Source organism: Mchenga conophoros, linkage group LG15, assembly GCF_057382185.1.
Source record: "Mchenga conophoros isolate Kocher_MC1m ecotype Shallow Benthic linkage group LG15, M_conophoros_male_GT1.1, whole genome shotgun sequence".
In the NCBI taxonomy this organism is placed as follows: Eukaryota; Metazoa; Chordata; class Actinopteri; order Cichliformes; family Cichlidae; genus Mchenga; species Mchenga conophoros.
In genome coordinates this window covers 3,660,512-3,682,474 of record NC_140540.1, presented here as the reverse complement: position 1 = coordinate 3,682,474, position 21,963 = coordinate 3,660,512, and the positions used below count along the sequence as shown (strand labels likewise).

The following is a 21,963-nucleotide window of genomic DNA, read 5'->3' as shown; positions in this document are numbered from 1 at the left end:
ACATCTGTTGGATACGGTGGCCCGGAGAGGCCAAACAGACTGCAACTTAATAAAACACCAGCAATAAGAAAAACGCTGCAAAAGCACACAAAACACAACGGAAATAGGGAAAAACAGATTGCCAATAGCACAAGGGAAGTGTTTATGGGGAAACAATAATCCGACGGACCAGTTGCAGGAACCAAAATATGCTAAGAATTGCGCTGGGAGACACTTAAAAGAAGTGGAGGATCTATCACTCTTGTGAGGAAAGAAAAGATGAGAGGTAAGTGTGTTAGCCTAACTATTAGCCTAAAAATCCATCATCAGTATTTTATGAATCATGATAAAACACACCTACCATGTTTTGGGTTCCTGCAATTGGTCCGTCGGGTTATTGTCTCCCCAGAAACACTTCCCTAGTGTTTTTTCCTATTTCTGTTTTCGTTTTTCCAATTTCCGTTGTGTTTTGTGTGCTTTTGCAGCGTTTTTCTTATTGCTGGTGTCTTAAGTTGCAGTCCGTTTGGCCTCTCAGGGCCACCGGACCCAAGCAGATACTTACATACTGCTGATGAAGAGGGTGAGTACCCACAAAAAGATGCTATTCAGCTGCTGTTCAGTGACATTTAAAGCTGTCTGTAAACACATCTGCAAGCACAGTCGTGAGAACAAGAACGTTTTCTCAGGACTCTGTGCAGTCCCAAGAAAAGTAAAATCCATGATTCAATAACTTGTAGAACCACCTTTAGCAGCGATTGCTGAGCTGCAGCTCCTGAGTTTTTAAAAAGCATTGCATAATCTGACCTTGAAGTGAGTTTGCTGGGACGTCCAATCCTGGGAATATCTGAGATAACACACACCTGAAGGTTATGGCCCATTTGGTAAGATGCTATAGGGATGGTTGCTTGTGGTCAAGGGCAGTTAGTCATGTGTGCTCATTTAGTTAAAATTGTTCAGACATCAAACATGCCTGGACTTGTCTCCCTGCAACTTCTTTTGCTGTTTTTTGTTAAGTTAGTTAAATATTAGAGAAGCATTAGAAACAGCAGCCGTGAGCTTTCTGAACCCAGCAGATGTGTCTTAAATCTTTTTTTCACTCATTATTTCCCTCCAGTCTCCCTTCTTTCCTCATTTGTCTTTGTACCCATTTATAAAGTCATTGTAAATTTCTTGTCTTAACTAGCATTTGTTCACACCACCCTCTGTGGATCAGTGTCTTTGTCTTTACTAAATTGCTATGCAACAATGTGGTCTCGTTAGATTGCTTTTGATTGTCTGTGCACAAAAAGTTGTCTCCGTGCAGACTAATCCTGAGGGAGAATCGTGTATTTAAAAGCTGCAGAAAAGAGCCCACAAAAAAACCTAACGTACCCTGATTGTACTTGTAAGCTGAAGCCTTCATGTCTGCGTATGTGTGTGTGCCTGCGTGCGCGTACACTGTGAACGCATAATGCCACCGTCTACAGTCTACAGCTCAGTTCATCTGTTAATGACTGATGAGAGATGTCCCCAGATGATCCCAGAACAAATGCAGGATTAAGAGCTGATACAAAACCACAAATATGTACAATAGACAAGAATATTGTATCGCTATCATGCATGAAAGAGAAGAACTCATCCACTCAGCTACCCCCCCTCGAATATCATGATATGACACAGATTTTTAAATTGCTAGTAACGATGACACTGATATGGAAAATACTAACTGGTGGTGAGCTGGAGGCCACAGGGGTTACAGGTGCAGTGCTTATGGAATGAAATGGATGGTGTTACTCCATTAGCACTTCAATAGTCTTGGGTGTCTCTGAGCATAATCGCTGTGTCCATCACGGTGTTTGCGCGCGCGCCTGTGTGTGCCAGTCTGGGTAACCCTGTGTTCCGGCGTGTCTAGTTTCTAATGATGGTCATCCATAATTGAGAGTCACCTCGCAGTGGAGGGCCGGGAACAGTCCAGGGTGGCGCGGTGGTTAACTGGGCTCCAGCTGCTCACCGTGAGCGTCCGTATATGAGTCACGGGGGGTCAGCGGTGCACAAAACGCCCAGCACCGCAGGGCAGCAACCTGAGCCCAGGGCAGTTTAATTGATGCCACCTCTGATTAACTGTCAGTTGGGCATCAACACCAGCTAATTCACTAAAGGACGTCCTGACCAGAGACGTTTTAACCTCGGCGCGTGGGAGCCGCCCTCAGCTTAAACACACGTCGACTTTCAAAGCGCGGTAGATCATCGGAGAATGGGGAGAAAATCCTGTTTGTCCATGAAGCACATCAAAATCCTACAGTACAGCACTGTAAAAGTTTAAGGTCAGGGATGGATGGACAGACACCTTTAATATCTGCATGAATTGGGTTCAGTGAGAATCACTTCAGTCTTTTAACTTCTCTCTGCCATGTAAAGCTTCTCTTATCTTTCCTGCAATGAAAATAAAGGCTAATGAAATCTTTTTACTAAAGTGTCTCATCATCTACATAACAAAACATGACATGAAAAAAGCTTCCTCTCTAGAGGTCGTCATTTACATTTATATTCACTAAACATTCAAACTTACTAACATTTTATCACATCTAAGCCAATAAAAACAATATTTTAAGTGAACTGTTCATTATAAAATATTATTGGCACTCATAAACAGTAAGAGATGCCGCTACAGGTGCACAGTTTATGTCAACCTAGTAAAAGTCCATACATTTGTTTCTAATAAGCAGACAGTTAAAATTAGTCAGTTATCTGTTTTACATGTTCCTGGGTGGATTTGAGAACAATCAAGTGTGCAGTTGTAATTGTTACTCATTCATTAGCAAATATAATTAAAGACAAAGTTTTTTCCACCTGGTCCCACAGAAGCTGTGCTGTTTAATGGATTAGAGCTCAGCTCAGTCTAAAAGAATTCTTCACTGAAAATGATTTTAAAATTCATGGCTTCAGAAAGTGGCCCCAAGGACTCACGTTTTGACAATATTAATAATGTGACTGGAAGACTGAGCACATGGATCGACCCAGCAGAAGTCCCCTGCTTTAGGATTAGGTTCAGGAAACTAAAGCTTCTTTCTTTGTGACTTCTTGGTCTTTTTTCAGTTTGCTAATGCTGTGAATCCACCACAGCTATCAAAGAGGCCAGCTTTAAACTTTTTTAGCATTTCAAGCAAAAAGACTGTGAGATTTTAAAGGATTAATATATTTCTCCATAAAGTGTGGAACTCGTTTGGTGCACAGATGTTAATAGGTATAAATGATCGACTGAAAATGAGTGATCATCTGTCATTTATTCCCCCCCACTCTTCTGTAACACTTCTGCAACCAGGCCGTTGTTCCCAGACAATCAAGTTGATCTCGTGTTTAATGTGCCAACAGTCCCCCGGCTTGCTCTTTGTTTGAATGAATCATTGCTTCGTGAAAAAGATCTTGGGGAGCTGCCAGCTGTTTTGACAGGCAGGACTCAGCACCTATGCACAATGGAGAGGCCGGCCCGACGCGCCTCCACATTCAAACATACAGCTCTGTGAGCTACAAGCATTTATTAAAGGCAAACTTGCCACAGACTCTGCCTCTTTGATGTTCTCTGGCAGCTGCCCTAATATGACTTTAAGCATTTCAGATTTCTCTTTGTTTGAAAGTTTTCATTCATTTTCAATCAGTACTCTGCCTCTTAAACTTCCCCGTGAGATTTATTTTTACAGTCTTTCTGTGAGCGCAAAGCTGATAAAAACCAAAAACACACAAACTTTTTGCTATCAGACAAACTTGCATGCAAGGACACATCAATTACTAATGAAGTCTGTTAGAGAGAGCAGAGCCACATAAGTCAGGGGTGTTGAGTTCGGCACATTTTGTTCATACTACGAAGAAGACTTTAAAATGCCAACGTGTGAAGCTCATTTTGTGGAGAACTGTGTGCTGAAACAATTCTTTTATAGCAAGTAAAACTGCAACATCTGCTGAGCTACAGCGCCATCTGCTGGATGAGCTGCATAATGCACAAGGATGGGCCAGTTCCTACCTTTGATATTTCATCTCTGAGGCACACACAGCGCTAGAAATGTGCAATGAATTGAACTCACTTGAACAGCATAGCTCCCAGGTATTAACCAGGGGAAACTAGGGTATGTTTAATTGTTTTCCTTATTCCACTCAAATGTAATTGTGTTGCAGATTGTCGGAGTTCATTCGACCACAGTTTGACTGGAGAACAGCTGCAGACATGTTGAATTCATTGCATGGGCAAAACTGTGGATGATTTAATCCACATATTAGTTCATTCCACTTCTTAACTTTTAGTTTCACTATTTTTCTTTCCACATGTGACTCAGCAGTGTAGCGATTTACACATCTGCCTGTCAAGCGACCGATCGCTGGTTTAATCCAAGGAGGAGATGCAGATTTCTTGGGCGTTGTGTCAAAAAAAAGCATGTGGTATAAAAATCTGCCACGCATGTGCTGTGGTGACCCCTTGCGACAAAGGGAGCGACTAAAAGTAGCTTCTTCCGTTCGTGTAAATAGGTTCAACAGTATATTCCATTTTAAAGCAATTTCATTATTTAAATGAGTGAAACTGAAATAAACGATGTGGTAAAATGCTCATTTTAATGTGGCGCAATAATGGAAGCATTTTTCTACAGCTGAGGTCTTGTTAGATTTTTATTTATATTTTCTTATTTTAGCATAAGACACTTGAATATCAGTAATTATCAATTTTAGTAGTGTATTTTTTTTTTTTGTCAGATTAGATCTGTTGCAAAGGTCAAGTGCTTCCCATTTCTGATAATATATACTATGAAATGCAGATATATTTTTCTAAAGTTACAATATATACTACCCTAAGTTGTGAAAATTGGAGTGTGCAGTTTGCCCTTAAAAAGTTCAGGGAACTGGACAACTGGAGCACTAAATGACTGCTACGCCTAAAAAGATATCTACAGCATCTGAAAGTCATGTCTTTAAGAAAACATGTCACTTTGTTCCACCATACAATACGTTCTGCAAAGACTGATTGCCAGTTCCTTCATTTTTCAGCATGACAATGATCCCAAACACGCTGCCAATGCACTAAAAGCATCTTGATTGAAAAACACACAGTGGAACATTGTGAGACATGGATTGGCCTCCACCAGAGCCCAGACCTCAGCATTGCTGAAGCAGTGTGGGAGCATTTTGACAGAGAACAGACCAAAAGGCAGAAACGTCCAAAGAAGAGCTTTGAATGTCCTTCAAGAAGCCTGGAGAACTATTCCTGAATACTTAAACAAAAGACAAGAAGGCTCGACTGGTGAAGAAAAAAAAGCACTCACACCAAATATTGAGTTCCAAGCTCATTAAAATTGTACAAAGTCTTTTTTTGCTTCAATAAATCATAGCAACTATTTCCATTTTCCTAACAAAATATAAAGAAATGACCGGTGGTCTGAGACTCTTGCACACTACTGTGTGCAAAGAGGATTGGCACATATATTAAAACAACAGTGTATGAGGTGCTGCTCAAATCTGTTAGATGGGTCAGCTGTAATATTCACTGCTTTTAACCAATCAAATTTGCGCTGACACCCAAAAGCTTCAAAGACAACAGTCGGGATACTGTGGAAAGTTTCTCTGAATATTCTGCATGCAGCTAATAACATAGTGCTGTATGTAATCACAGTGCAGCACTCTTACTACACGAGGTGAGTGAATGCTGCTCTCTGCTACCCTCAGGAGGACACTTAAGAAATGACAGGCTTCCAAGCCCTGAAGTTCAAACCTCAGTCAACAGCAAAATGTTAAAGAAATCTATTTTTATTTGTTTCCGTACAGTCCTTCTTCTACTGGTTAAGTACAACATCACAAGAAGCCACACTGAGGCTCTGGAGCGTTTGCCAGAGCAGCATTATACAACAGCTTGGTTCATCTGAGGGTGGGTGGTTAAGACTTGCTAAGGAAGCAGCATGACAATTTTTTGTTTCCTTCTTTAAATAATAATTTTAAAAAATCCCAGATAACATTTTCTCTGATATGAATTCCCTGTTTGGATTGAGTTTGTAGTGTCTGCAACCTGGAGAGGAAATCCTACTGCTCCTTTCCACAGGATCCCAAAGACCTGGAGGTGATCTCATCAGCTGGTAAAGCAGCACACATAAAAAAAAATAAAATCCTACAATTGTTAAAAACAAACAAACAAAACCAAAAAACCTTAACATTGACACATTTAAACACTGTTCCATAGACCATTTTGTGTTTTGTGCTGCTGACTGGCATCACACCCCATCACGAACTGTCAGACAGTCAACAATCCCACTTAGTTTAAAAAAAAAAAAAAAAGGAAGAAGAAATAATAATATGTATTTACAGAGATATTCACACATACAGCGTATACACCCATACTTAAACAGACATGTACTCATGGAGCTGTACATACCCAGACAGTGCACAAACCCACCAGAGACACAGTTAGCTCACTGTGCCGGGCTTAAATCAGTCACAGTTGTTGCCATTTTACTACAATCTACTTCATGAAGCGGGGCTCCATAAACATCATTTATTAAAACAAAAACTGTCCTATCAGTGTCAACTGTTATAATGCGATAATGACTGAAAAACAGGTACTGCGAATCACAATCACCTACTTAGCTGTCCATGTTCCTCCCAGCCATACAGGGACAGTAACTAGGTTGTGTTGTGGTCTCAGTGTTCAGTGATGCTCAGTAACAGTTTACGTACAAAACTTCTGCACAAGTGGTAAAACTGCAGAGATGATACCAGCGTTGTTTATATATCCCCAGTGCATGTTACCTATGTATCCTTAAAATAAAGAAGACTGTATAAAGAGATGATGCTTACTATGACTGTAAATCGTATTCAGTCAGATAACAAACAAACATTAACTCCTGACCGGCCTGACTGTTCCTGAGCCCAGTCCAAGGTTTTCCTATAATTCTTATTCAGTGTTGAGTTTTGTCCTTTTATTTTCAGCTTATTGGTTCTTCCTGTCCCACCTTTCAATAAAGACTGAGGTACCCCAAGTAAACAAGAACTTTACATACATACTGGTTTTCTTCTGGTTTGGCTGGTTTTCAAAAACGGTGAAGCTCAAACTGGTGAAACTAACAACCTGAGCTGAACTACAACAAGCCTGCCCCTCTTCTCTCGGCATGCTTTAAAAACCAGTTTGATGAAAATCCAAGTACCGAGGCCATGACTGAATGGCTATCACACTGGATCCATAGTTACAATCACAAGAGAGGAACAGTGTTTTACAGGACCGGAAAAAGCAACGAGAAGTTATCAGACACACTGCTGAGAAAAAACAAAAATAGAGGCGCTGACAGTATCAGTGTGAGGAGGGACCACGGAGCCAGGCGGTGCTGTGGAGTTCGCGGTGTCCCGTGCGACGACTTGTTCCCTCAGAGTGAGCCCGCTCCGTTAGCGGTTTTTGGACCCACTCTTCATTCAAGTGCTGCGCAACTTTACCACACACCATTGCCATAGCAACAGTTGAATCAACCCCTTCCCCAAAAGACGTGATGTATGTTAAAAAATGTTAAAAACTACAACCAAAACACAGTTTTAAAAAAAGTGTTTAAAAAAAAGAAGAAGAAAAGAACGAATCAGCATGAAGACACGACACCTCAGATAGTAGGTAGAGTTGGGAAGCCAGTGCTCAGAGGTCAAAGTGGAAAGTTAGTAAAAGTCACCTGGGTTTGCTCTATAGTCAACTCTGTTCTAAGACGACAGCGCAGACAGTGAACTTCAGAGGGAAATTTGTACAATGTTTTACAGTTTCATTTAAGTTAGAAAAAAAGGATGCCCCAAATCCCCCTGACACATACCATTTATATATATATATAAGTCATCTCATTAAAAAAAAAAGGTGACAGAACCTTAAACACTGGACCCAGCTGTGGAGCCACATGTGGCCAGAGTTTGATGGTTTGGTCACGTTCAAGAACAACACTACTTGAGGCATTCCTGTTAATATAATAAAACTGAAATGGCATTTCCCCAAGGCATACGATACATTCATAATACTTTTAAGAGTACACGTGTGTGTGTTTGTGGCTGTGTCTATAATCAAATATCTGCCACAAAGTATTTATTCATCTGCATTAAAACAGAATAATGCATCTTCCTGTGTCAATTAGCTTGTACATCTATCTTATAAGTGAGGGGAATTTCTGCCTTTCCTCACTTTGAGTCGGAACTTAGAAGACAGGCTGTGTGAGGTGGAGGCCTGGAGTAGAAACGTGTGCGGTTAAGGGTTAGGCATTGACTTGTTATGGACAATATAAGAGGGGGGCGGTCTGGGCACTGCGCTGGGACAATGAGGGCCCTCACGAAAGATAGCAGAACAAACGATGCGAGTGTTTATCTTTGCATGGCTCGTCTGGGCTCCTGTCCTCGCGACTGAAGCACATTTCCGTAGGAAACAATTGCACCTCATTGGCTCAACCAAGTTGGCCAATCATCAGTGACGGAAGCCAGAGCCCCTGGGCCCACCACACCGCTGACACCAGAGTTTGGTTGGTGGATAGGTTAGGGAAAGTGTGAGCGTGCGTGCTCAGAGTGACTGTGTGTTTTTGAAGACACTGGAAAAAGAAAACCCTAGTCCTTTCCACTTGCAGTGTTGTCATGGATGGAGGGGATGCAGTTTCCGCGGTGATGAAAGTGAAGTGTCGGTAAGCAGAGGAGGAGAGAAGCTTAAACCTCTGCTCCTTTCAAGCCGATTCGTTCCTCCTCCTGTCAGTCGCTGTTGGGCTTCTTGAGGGAGAAGGCAAAGATGTTGAAGTGGTTACTGAGCTGTTTTACCTAGCAACGAAAAAGGTAAAAACAGCAGTTAATTCAAATTCAAAGGCCTTCATATATTCTGTTTCAGTTCAGTTTTGCATTGAATGCAAAGTTTAGGAACACGAAAATTACTGGTCTCCTCAGGGTTCAGGTTTTGGGCCATTGCTCTTTAACATGCACATTTTCTCTCCAAGTTAAATCATATAGGACAGAAGCATTATTCATTACAGCTATACAGGCCATGCAGTAAGATGTATTATGTATAAAATGGCTACATAAATGAAGACCTTTTGGAATTTGGTGGTTTAACGTCTATAAGTTTTGATCTAAATGAACACAATCACTGTTTTGGGGGGCTTTTTAAGTGTCTTCTTAGCCTCAGTTGGCTGCGTGTTACTGGCACTGCTGCAGTGCTGGTAATCAGGATAAAGGCAGAGCTACAGCAACAAACACATCTTTGTCTTTGGAACAGCTGCAGCCTCTTTGCACAGCAGGGAATCAAACATGTTCTTTGCATATGTGCTCTTACCACAGACACGCCGTAGTGTATGTGCGCTAATACGACAGCAGCTGTCCACAAATAAAGCAGAAGCGTCTCGTTGGTGAAGACCCTGGTGATGGCTAACACCACCACCGCTGTCATGGGCAGTAACAGTATGCTCAGTGGCTGGCAGCGTGTGTTACTCATTTGACACACAATCAACTTACACTGAAAGACAAACACATTCACAAAAAACACGTGAAAAAGCATTAACTATGTACTTCATCAAAAGTAATATGTATGGCATGTTTTGATTTCCAAAAACACGATAGTACCCGTTTGTTTTTTGATTTTCTAAAATAGATACTCAGCATCTTACAGACCGACGCCCTTCTATTTCTGAGGAATTCCATGAGGTCAGTAAAGCTACTGTTTCACCAACACTCAAGTATTAAACATAAATGTTAACCAGGCTGACATACACATTACTGTTAGCCTATATACTGTTTTAACAGTCACATTAAACCATAACTTAACAGATGGCTACGGCAACAGCTAGTAACTGTGGCTACTTGATAAAAGGATAACATTATTGTGGGAGTTAGGCAGCAAATGCTATTAGTCTTGCCCCTCTGTGAGGTTAACAGACAGCATTACTTAACAGAAAAACACAATAAGGGTCTAAAAAGTGTTGTGTTGCTCCTAAAGTCTCACACTGAAGTTGAAAAGTCCTGAGTTGAAGTTCACCAGCAGCTAAACAGAAACAGTGGCAGGCCACCTTAACAACTCATTTTAGAAAGAAAAATACGGTGCCAAGTAGGGGTGGGCGATACATCGAATAAACTCGATGTATCTCAAGTTTTTCCACGTACGATGGTTAAAATGGCTTTATTGTAACCATCCAGTATAAGTCGCCATGGAATTATTAAGCTGTCTGAATGTAACTCACTCTAAATTTTCTTTTCTCCCACATGCTGCGAATGCATCATTAACCCCCCCCCCCCCCCCCCCAACCAGAAAATGTTCTACCCGCGCACTGTGCTGAGCATGCGTGTCTATATACCAGCAGATAAGGAAAAATATGGTGATAGTGGGAGGATGTTGAACATAATGCTGTAATTTGCAAAACATGCCGTAAAACTACTGCCGCAAAAGGTAGCAGTACCAAGAAAACTTTCCACCAGCTCAAAAGTCATCCACTGCAAAATTAAGACCGTTTTAAACTCTGCAATCTGATTCGGGGGCACTGGTTCGGGGGCACTGGGTTTCAAGACATATTGCGATGTATATTGTGTATCGCGATATAGCCGAAAAATATCACGATATTACATTTTCCTCACATCACCCAGCCAAGTCACCAGAAGCATATGAAATAAACAGGACTGTAGCTGAATACATGTGCATGGACCAGGACTATTGTAATCTATCTTTGACAAGTTGAAAAAACACAAATGAAATCTTTGGTATAGAAAATGGTATCAAGTATTTTCCTGGGTATCAGTACAGAGTTTGAAATTCTAGTGAGAAATTCTGACTGAGGAAACTACATTGCAGAGATGAAGGAAAAAAACAACACAAAAAAAAAAAAAGAAAGAAAAAGAAAAATCACACACTTACCGTGACGTTGGCAAAAGCTGTCCCCACCATGAGGTAGAAGATCCTGGGCTGCAGCACCAGGATGTTGGATGGAGAGTAGATCACCCAAATGGTGGACAGGACAAACAGAAGAAACGGCGAGAGGAAAGGCAGTAAACCTTCATACAGGCTGCTGTGCTTCAGTGTGTTATTCCTGTAACCCCTGCAAAAGCACCGTGGGAAAACAGTTAAGAACAGAATTAGCAAAGGCAAGAGAAAAAAGAAAATATGATCTAAACTGATATAAGTTGTGCTTACTTGAGGACGTTGTAGAGGCTCATAGGTAAGGTCACAGTGAAGGAACAAGCTGGAAATCAGCAGAAATTAGTTTCAGTTTCACTGCTTTGGCTAATGAATGAACATATTCAGTAACTGAGTAATTAAACACAGCTCACCAATGATCATAAAGGTGAAGAGGTCTCTGTAGAGAAGGTGAAAAATAACTGGCTGGTACCAGGTTTCCACACCCACTGCAGCAGTAACCAAGTAAACAAGGGAGATTGTCTGCAAGGAGACAGGACACAAGACAGATGTTTAGAAGTCTAGAGTAGTGTCTCACACTGTCAATCAACCAAATGCCCAAAAACTTACCACTTGGCTGATATCATATCCCCAAGGCAGAAACAAGATGCCAGTGTTATATTTCTCCCAGTGGGACAGTATGAAGGAGAACAGCACCACCCACAGTATGTAAAAAAGTGTGACCACACCAACACCACTCTCCGCACGCCCAAATATAGAGTATACAGTGGCCACAAAGAAGACACAGGCCCAGCTGTCCAGACCGTGGTCAAAAAGCTCCCCTAGCGGTGTGGAAGAGTTGGTGCGACGTGCCTGTTTGCCATCAACACCATCTATAAAAAGCACAGACAGACACAGATCAGCACATACAGTACAAGTTTATGGGGATATGTATTAGGGGTGCAACGATACACAAAATTCACGGTTCGGTTCGGTTCGATACTTTGGTGTCACGGTTCGATATTTTTTCGATACAAAAAAAATGTTCATGCCTTTTTAATTTGTCATTTATTAAAATTATAAATATATATTTTAACTCAAAAGTACAGTTTTTAAATTTAACCCTAACCCTTGTGCGTGTTTTTTATTTTGACAGCGAATGCGCACCTGCGGACCACTTATGTGCAGCCCTGGTTATTTAGCTCGTCATATTGCAGCCACAGAAATTCTTTTGTCCATGAAACCATAAAGCTGCACTTTCTTTTTGCCTTATAGTCTGATTTGTCATAACTTCTCCGTTTTGTGGTAAGCTTTTCTTTGGCTGTCACTTCTTCACCCTGACCTGTCTTATTTGGCTCAGCAGAACTAAAATATATATCTGTCTGTGAAGGTCATCGTAGTCAAATATATATCCTGCTGCTTTTACACACGCACTCACATAAGCTCAGCGATTCTCTGCGCGATCAACCTCTCACATGTTTAAGCTGCGGGAGATTTCACTTGTCATGTTTGCATAGTAAGCTAACGATTAATAAGACGATGTCAGAGGAATTGGTGCACAAATTATCATCACTCACAGATCAGTGCTGTCATTGCAAAGTGAAAGCAAAAAAACAAGCGCAAATTCAAACGCGACTTCAATATGTCACATATTGACAGTGGCTCACCGATGCCAATGACATAATTACCCAGCTACATTTCTGAAAGAATGCAAAAGCATTGACATATATTTTTCCTTCCTACAATAGCCCGACGGGCAGGGAAGAGATAGATTTTGGTAGCCCGACTGAAAAGATCGCTAGCCCCGGGACGTCGGGCTAGCGATATTGCGAGCCCTGTATCTGATTGAGGAATCACTCATCTTTGGAAAAGAGAGTTTATTACAGAGAAATGGCTCTTTCCAAAATAAAAGCTATACTATCCGCTTCTTCTGGGCTATATTCTCAGCAGCATATTAAACATATAAGGAGAATCATGTGCTAACAGCTGTCTAAATGACTCAGCTAAAGTTAGTAGCATGCTTGTTGTTTTTGTCTTTGCACTAGGATGATGTCGGCGTAAATGTGCAGTCATATTCGTTGTGTTCCCACTAGTGCTTTCAGGTTAATCTCGTTGAAATGACCTTAACGCCACAACACGGCAAATCTCCGTTAACGAGCTACCGCCGATCGCCCCGTGCATGGGGCTAGACGGCCAACACGTTAACGAGCTAACTGCGCTAACACACTAGTTCCCACCCATGTAATTGAGCATTGCATGGCACATCCAACATACTGTTTTACTTTAGTGCATGACGCGCTTACCTTCAGGGTCATACGTCACATGAAAACCAAAATAATTCCAAACGCCAGATCTGAATGAGGGTGCGGGAGGTCCATGTTGCAAGGAGAGCTTAACTTCTGTCTCGCTAGCTTGCCCTGCGCTCTTCCTTCTGACGATGCTGTCTGTGTTGAGCGCTCAGTGAATCTGCGTTCGACTACTCCGCCTAGGCTGCACTGTCGAGCCTAGGCGGAGTAGTCGAATGCAGATTCACTGAGCGCTCAACACAGACAGCATCGTCAGAAGGAAAGTTGATAAAATAAATTAAAAATTTTGTATTGTTCGATACATATGCGTACCGAACCGAAAGCACTGTATCGAACGGTTCAATATCGATACGAATATCGTTGCACCCCTAATATGTATATATGATGACATCTCTGCTCAGCTAAGGCTGAGCATAACTGGTCAAAGGGAGCAACATTCCTACTTCCCACTTCACTGTTACACCAACACAGCTGGGCTTCATTCAGTTCACTCAGGAGCACAGCCTCACATGAAACATCACGGTTGCTTCACTTTAATGGTTCACAGAGTATGACGGAAGGATAGATAAGAAGGGATCAGTATAACTAACACAGATCATGTCAGTGGGAGAGCAACAGAGAATTATAAAAAGATATTTATCATAAACTGCAATGAGAAAGTCAAAACTGAAAGTATGCCCAGAGATAAGAGGCTTTGTTCATGTCTAAACGTTCACATTTAATGTTACACGCAGTGATTACTGAGGTCATCAGTCATTAGGGCTGTGTGATATGACCAAAATCTCATATCCCGATATAAGAATTTTATCGTCCGATAACGATATAAATCACAAAAATGTAACATTTCCTGTAAATTCTGTGAATCTCGGGCAGCTCGACTTGCGTGAAGTGTTTCCAGCTGGGCGTCGTGTACCTGGAGTCGAATGTTTTAACCGATGCATGAAACGATACATTTTTAGACATAAGTTGTAACAGCCGCCGTTTTCTTTGTGAGTATTTATTACACGGCGTGCTGCGGGGAAAAGCCTGCTCTAACGTTTGAGTCTAAGGTTTATTTTTTAGCACCTGGCGGCTCTTTTTTGCTTCTCATCCGTAAATACTCTGCATCTTTCACGTGATTCAGTTTATTTTGAAAAGTCTCAACAGGATCTTGAGCTTTATTGTGAAACGTTTATGTGGAAAATAAACAAGTGGACACGCGGTGATTTTACGGTCCTTGTTGCTAACAACAACGCATAAAAACAAGCGCTTGTCCGTCCGTAGTGTGGTTATATTAAATATAAGAGAAAGAGAGAACTTTAAGAAATTAATATAGCCACTACAGTGACCATCAAAATGATGAAAAATATTGCCGTAAAGTTTATTTTGCGACACCACGAAACAAACAATAGCGTAAAATGAAACGATAGACGTTTTTATATCGTCATCCGATACATATCGTTATATCGAACAGCCCTATCAGTCATTCACTAATGGTGTTCAGGACAAACAGAAGAAACGGAGAGAGGATTCAACTCTAACCTAACTCTGCAGTCTAGCAGGAATGGCTTACGTTTCAGGATGCTGCAGTGTGACCCTTCTCTACAGTCAGGGAATGAAGCTGCTTCAAAGTGTGAGATTATTATATTATCTTATGCCACGTTAGACCCCTAATTAAAGATTGTGAAATCATTATGTAGTTTTAGTTTGCATTATTCTCCTGAAGAGGTGATAACTATCACAGTTATTAAACTGATTTGTATTACATTAGACTGCTCATTTATTGTGAATGAATGATATTGTTTTATGATGCATTATACTGCTGAGTTATAAGAAATACTGTTTTCAGAGAGTCATCACCTTATTTGTCTGATTAGAAAAGAACAGAACATACTGCACAGGAAGCCAAGGTCATAACATAAATGTGTGGAACGCTCAGACACTTCAAGATCAGGCGGACACCTTCCCGCGCTCATCTCTCCTCCGGATGGTCTCGGCTCATAAAGTGTTGAATTGTACGGAATAAACGATTGTTGATTGAGCATTTATACACCGAGTATTGTCCTTCCTTCAGCCCAAAGACCAAACAGAATTGGGAGAATTTAACAAAAGGCAATTACAGTGGTCCCTCGTTTATCGCGGTACTTACGTTCTAAAAATAACCCACGGTAGGTGAAATCCACTAAGTAGCTAACTTTTTTTTTTTTACAATTATTATAGATGTTTTATGCCTGTAAAACCCCTCACTACACACTTTCTACACTTTACTCCGACAGGCATGAACATTTTCCCACTTTTCTTTATGGTTTAAACACTCTAAAAGTAAAAATAAGTCCAGTGTTACAGAATAACACCAAAGGCACCCGTGATTGCCTTTGACGGTGCGAAACGTTTCATCGACATTTTTTTGTTTGTTGGAGAAAACTTACAAACATACAATACAGCACTTCAGAGTCACACCGCTAGCGATCAAAGATTTAGATAAATTTTACAAGCTGAACGTGTTCTGTACTGTACAAGAGACACGGCACGAGATTGATTGACAGTGGTCTACAGCCAATCAGAACACATTACACAATGCGCTGTTTAAAAATGTGTTGTTGGTTGTTTTTTTAAAAGCATGCAAAATTGCACACACAAAAAATCAGCGAAACAGCAAGACCATGAAAGGTGAACCGCATTATAGCGAGGGACCACTGTACTTATGTTATAGCTATTAAGTGGGCAGCCATATGTACTGAAACCTATTTCCCCAATGACATTTTCCAGCCTGGATTTCCCCCACCTTGCTACTTGTCAGAAGATACGTCTCTTTTTTTCAGCCTTGACAACCACACATCATACTGAATATCAGACAACAATTTTATTTCAAATATGCTTTCCTTCAAGTTTTGTTTTTTTAAATAAAATATATAGATATCAGAATTGGGAGTGCAATATATTTACTCTTATAATGTTGTTGCAATGGTGGTTGGTCCCTTATATTTCATACACATACCTCCAGGATGTCATGCATAGCTTTAGACAGACAAGTGCAGCTTTATCTGATTCAAGTTACAAATAGTCTGATAACTTTTATGATTTCAGTTAGAGATACTTCTAAAAAATGAAAATGTAATGCTATGAGATGTAACATGAGTGCATATAAACAATCCAGAAAAACAGGTGTCTGCGTGCCTCATTCTATAAAGTAAGCATCCGAAACAAAAACAGAATAGGGGCCTTTAAGCTTTCGAGGGGCACTGCACTTCCCTGTGAGTTTCTCTACTTCCCATGAGTAAGAAGGGGGAAAAAAATGTACAATAAAAATAAAAACAAGCCACATGGAGTTGCAGAGGTCAGAACTCACCAAGTGTATAGGCTAAGAAGTTGAAGATCCCCGCTGCAACCCAGACCCAACTAGGCACGTGTTGGTATCCTGCAGCTGAGAAACAAACATTGTGAGTATATGGCACGACACACGGAGATCATGAAAAACTTAGACTAGAGTAATTTTCCACATTACTGATTCCACTCACTAGACCAATGTTATCCAATCTAAAAAAGTCAATATTTTAGGACAACTGTTAATATGTGTGCACTGTTTGGATTAGCTATTCCTCTAAGAGCTCAGTACTGACAGATAAAATCCTGACCGGCCCTCTTATTGACTGTAGAGGTCAGCCTTTTGTCCATGAGTGTTTCATTTATGTGTGTATAAGGTAACCACTTAGATTGGACAGCAGACACGCCAGAGCAAAGTATCTTATTTGCAATACAGAGATGTAGTCTGGGCATGTAAACAGGAACAGCTCCCTGGGTGTTGTTGCCTGTGTTAATGACGTAACGGGTTAGTGATTACCATGAGCCACCATAGGCAGTCAATCGCTGGACTTTGCCTTCCATAAACAAACTTGCACATGCCTGAATCTCTCTTCCTACTCTAGACAACAGCGATGGATTCAACCCACGTCTAGTCTGTTTGAGGGAAAACAAACTGAGCAACCCTCCCCAGTTTAAGAAAAAGGAAAAAGTGAATGACCTACAAGATGCATTGAAGTCAAAGTCGTAGAAGGCCAACATGAGGAAGTTCAACACAAGGAACATAAAGCCTGTAAATGTAATGAGGTTTGGTGCCAACCATGTGGGTAGAAACTGTTGAGAAAAGAGTGAGAGAAAAAAAAAAAAAAAAAACAGAGGCTGTGAGAACAACAATTCATGATCATGGCACTCAGCTCTCACACACAGTTTTCTCATCATAGTAATGGCATATTGAATAACTGGAATTTAATTAGTAGTGCTGAATAGAAGATTTATGTATATTAATATGAACCTTTTCAAATGACTGTCTGGTTAAATGACAGCATTAAAAACAACAACAACAAAAAATCCTCCCAAATCTAAAACAAACCATTACAATCAGTGACTGATGTGTTCTGACACTGGCAGAAAAATGCGCGCTGGTAATGCATCAGGTCGCCTCGCTACTGTATCACAGCACACGGCTGGAAATCTCATTAATGATGTAGCCTGCAACTGACACATTAAGCTGGACGGGTCTTCCTCACCTTCACAACAAGGTTCCAGAAAGGATGCATGACGTAGATGGACAGGGGATTCGAGTCCACTGCGCTGTACTGCAAAGAGGCACAGAGGTGTGATCACAAACAGGTCTTTAATTCTGCATTTCATTGCAGATAAAGCAAAGCAACTGCCTTGTTAACTGGACCGTCTTGATACTAAATAAGAATAAAACTGATTGCAGTGTGCACCTTTTTCCATTGTAGGACCCAATGTAAAAGCTATATTGCATTGGACTGTGTGTTTTATTTTAGTAGGCTTTCCTATTAGGAGTAGATATTGAATCTTTGATATCTATCCTTTGGCACACCCATCTCCTGCGATAGACTTTGATCACACTGTCACTCTTAGATACTTGGAAGAAGGGTAGGATCTTCATTTTTAGGGGACTACACAAAACTATTGTTTTTTTGTTTTGCTTTGTTTTTGTTAAATACACTGTTCTTACAAAAGCTGGGCTCCCCAGTCTTCACTTTCCAAGTTCACTGTGAATACAGTGCAGCACTTAATACTGCAACAGCCAACTAAGGACACAGGCTAATTTTACTACACAGTGCTCTCACTCAAGCCTACACAATGATTTATCTAACCTAATATGAAAATGTTTATCTATTGCTGCAATACTGACAGCGTGTTCACTGCAGATAATGATGATTATAATATGTGATGACATAATAGGTTGTTTGTGTAATCACCTGTGTGATTAATTATAACCATACATGGAAAAACAGGCACTATAATCATAGTCTGTGTGCATTAACAGATACACAAGTATGTCACTTTCACACCAACTAGGGGCGATCGTGGCTCAAGAGTTGGGAGTTCGCCTTGTAATCGGAAGGTTGCCGGTTCGAGCCCCGGCTTGAACAGTCTCGGTCGTTGTGTCTATGGGCAAGACACTTTACCCCTTGCCTACTGGTGGTGGTCAGAGGGCCCGGTGGCGCCAGTGTCCGGCAGCCTCGCCTCTGTCAGTGGGCCCCAGGGTGGCTGTGGCTACAATGTAGCTGCCATCACCAGTGTGTGAATGTGTGTGTGAATGGGTGGATGACTGGATATGTAAAGCGCTTTGGGGTTCTTAGGGACTAGTAAAGTGCTATATAAATACAGGCCATTTACCATTTACCAACTAAGGTGGCCCTGCAGTCTGTGACCTGTTACAAATGAATGTGAGAAGTGGAGTGACAGAAAAAAAAGTGAACTGATCAGCTGAGCAATCTCCACGCTCTTGTGTTCTTCCCACTTAAAGCTCATCTATATGCATCTTTATTCCCCTTTTGAGAAAGCAACCTCTGTTTTCAAGGAGAGCCACAATCCCCTCATTTGCTCTCATTTGTCCTTCTCTGCTGCCTGCTAGAAACCAGTGCTTGGGTTACGGCTGCTATTAGACAGGGGAAGCCACTTACAAGGAAAAAACTGGGAAAAAATGGTTTCTTGTGACAATCAGAGATATATGATGACTCTTGCTTTTGCTTCAGTCTGAAGCATTAAAAGCATGAGGTATTAGGAAGGAGCCTGAGTACCCACACTAGGGTTTCAAAGGAAGAAGAAACTTGACTGAAATAATGCAAAACATATAGAAAAAGTTGTAATGTTATAGCACATGTTAACAAAATGAAGATATTCAAAGATCAACTTACTACTTAAAATACTCCATGACTTCCATGCCCTTACAGATGAGCGCACTGGTAATAGCCCAGTGAAGCGCATCCTTATGGGAATTAACTAACAACTAAAATGCTATTAGTTGGCAAACACAAAGTGTGATTCCGTTCAAAACCCATCAAAAGACAATGTTGCACACCCCAGGATTTTTTACAATTAATTTAGACGTTTTTAATGTGCTTCTTTGTTTCTCATATCCTACTGGATCCAGTTCAATGGTTTCCTCTCCACGCTACCATTACAGGTGTTCGTTAGCAGTTTTATTCCTTACAGTGGCTGAAATAAAAAATATTAACAGCTGGAGTCCAATAAAAAGGAAATAGATAAAGTCTCTGAATTGTGCTGTCAAAGCAAAGAAGCCTCCATTCAAATACAACATAAGCAGAGAGGAGTCGCTAGCTGTTAGCGCATATGCACCAAATGTAAAGTAAAATACAGAAAATAAGGACACTTCCGAGCAGAAATTTCAAACTAAAAACGTACCATTGGTGAATATGAGATGAGCTACTTTGCGGCTTTTATTTTCAACAGGAAAAATGGCAAACATCCGGTATCGTTCCGTAAACTCTGAGTACCTTTACACATTTTTCAGGGGAAGCACCCTGCAGATCGTGACAACTAGCTGCTAAACGTACAGAGCCTGTCCGCTCAGCGGCTAGCATGCCATTGTAACCTATAAATCATACCTTATATTTGTCGAAGCCCGCAAGCTGCTCCTGAGTGACATATTCGTAAAGAGCCATGGCGGTAGGGTCTGGCTCAAAGACGAGATAACTAAATATCTCTTCCTTTGGAAATGCAAATCTCCAATGTTAGCTGCCGTGTTCAAGTACCATCTAGCTTGGCCGCCTTCGTTTACGCCGGGTGAGGCGATGTCGAACCATAGGGGCCACTCCTACGGAGCGCAACCCCCTTCCCGGTTAAACAGTAGCTCACTACCGCCACGCAGGCCTGGAGGACCCTGAAAAAATAAACCACACAAAATTCCATGAAATTCTGTTGACTGGGTCCCTCTTCCACTATGGTATGGTGATTGTGGTCTCACCTGATAAAAAAGAATGCTAAAATAACTTTTAAAGTGCCGGAAACAGTTTTGACTCCTGTTAATTGCTCACCAACTCCATCAATCAAACAGCTTCTATGGTGCTCCTAGATGTGACGTGGCTTTCCTCTTTGACCGGAAGAAACGTCACTGCGCTTACCTGCTGTTGGAGAGCTGGAGTATTGCTCGAACTGGGAGTTAAAAAGCAATTTAACAGAAAATGTGAGTGATAACATTTGGTAAACGTGATTGCACTTGGATAAAATTTGTAATTTTGCTGAAATATAATATGAAACGTTACTTATTTTACTTAGTTCAGTTCGTGGGGGTGTTAGTAGTTAGCATGCTTAGCATCGCTAAAGCTACGTTGATTGTCCACTTAGAAATTTTACTAAAATATGATAATTTGGCGGATTATTTTGAAACTATCCGATCACTCCTATCTGTTATTATCACTCTGTTGATTCACATAAAAATCCTAATATGCAAACTGCGGCAACGTGCAAAATGTCGGCACTTAATTGTAACATTACATGAAGTTGTGCATGATCTCGCTACTATTTCATTTTTTCCCAACTTTCTGTGTTAATTTGTGACATAATTGTCATGCCTTACCTTCAAGTCGCTAGTGAAAGAGAATGACATTTATTTGAAACTGGTGAAAGGTCCTGAAATGCATTCAGATATCTGCCAAAGCTGTAAAAATAAGCACAGAATATACAAAATAAACATGACTTTATTTTAACCTTTTGAAAATGCCTCTTCTCCTACTACCCACTGATGTAACACACTTTTTCTTCACCCCAGCACCTGCCTAATCTTGCCTCTGTGTCCTTTTGCAGAATGGTGACAGACGTGCAGCTGGCCATATTTGCCAACATGCTTGGCGTCTCCTTGTTCCTGCTAGTGGTGTTATACCACTACGTTGCTGTGAATAACCCCAAGAAGCAGGAGTAGAGTTGTACAGTATGACTGCAGAGGTCAGTGAGGTCAGACACTGTTTGCGTTTTTTTCTTTTAACATTGTCATTTCTGATGTTGATCATCATAAAATAACAAATTGGACAAAAGCAGGTTCTTTCAGTTTTTCTTTTTATTGTGTTTCTATTATGTATACCCCCATGTATTAAAAAACATGACTCAAATCCATCTATAACTGTTTTATAGTATGGCAGCTTTTACATTTAGTTAGTATAATTTTGGTGCTGCCAGTGCTACATTATTCTATTATTGAAGAAAAGTCTCTTCTACAGTTTTCAGTAAGTGTCATTAATAAAGGAAAATGCACAGAAATAAAGGTTATTGGGCTACATATATAGAGTTAATTTGTTCCATCCTAGTTCATGGCTGATCACTGAGCACTACTAAAAATCTGGAGGAATAATTACAAACAAACAGGATTTTAAGGTTTAACAACTGTGAAACGACTGAGGCTTTCTTTTCCTCCCCACAGATGAGATGGATGTCAAAACCACCACCTTGATTACATCATCCCCCTCATCATCTCCTCTTTCTAAGAGGTGTAATTTCTGTTTGCACAAGGATCTTTTTTCTTTTTCTAATAAACATGTTTGAATTTGAATTTCTACAGTCTTTGAATTTTTTCAC

At 40.8% G+C, this 21,963-nt stretch overlaps 2 protein-coding genes across 3 annotated transcripts; one reads left to right on the top strand and one right to left on the bottom strand.

Annotated features, from left to right (window-relative positions):
- Positions 1 to 5,272: 5,272 nt before the first annotated feature.
- On the bottom strand, positions 5,273 to 20,493 carry selenoi (selenoprotein I). The gene is made up of 11 exons (XM_085248030.1): positions 20,360 to 20,493; positions 20,001 to 20,275; positions 17,640 to 17,708; positions 17,118 to 17,226; positions 16,442 to 16,516; positions 11,438 to 11,700; positions 11,242 to 11,350; positions 11,105 to 11,153; positions 10,829 to 11,009; positions 9,260 to 9,439; positions 5,273 to 8,751 (listed from the first exon to the last, which is right to left on the bottom strand). Exons 2-11 carry the CDS (start codon positions 20,055 to 20,057, stop codon positions 8,644 to 8,646), a joined length of 1,200 nt encoding a protein of 399 aa, XP_085104156.1. The 5' UTR covers positions 20,058 to 20,275; positions 20,360 to 20,493; the 3' UTR covers positions 5,273 to 8,643.
- Positions 20,494 to 20,573: 80 nt separating this feature from the next.
- On the top strand, positions 20,574 to 21,937 carry LOC146557513 (dolichyl-diphosphooligosaccharide--protein glycosyltransferase subunit 4). Of its 2 annotated transcripts, none has more exons than XM_085248032.1 (3): positions 20,574 to 20,578; positions 21,199 to 21,336; positions 21,809 to 21,937. In XM_085248032.1, exon 2 carries the CDS (start codon positions 21,200 to 21,202, stop codon positions 21,311 to 21,313), a length of 114 nt encoding a protein of 37 aa, XP_085104158.1. In that variant the 5' UTR covers positions 20,574 to 20,578; position 21,199; the 3' UTR covers positions 21,314 to 21,336; positions 21,809 to 21,937. The 2 variants fall into 2 exon arrangements, with proteins under 2 accessions (XP_085104158.1, XP_085104159.1); XM_085248033.1 differs by having other exon boundaries at positions 21,199 to 21,345.
- The last annotated feature ends 26 nt before the right edge of the window (positions 21,938 to 21,963 follow it).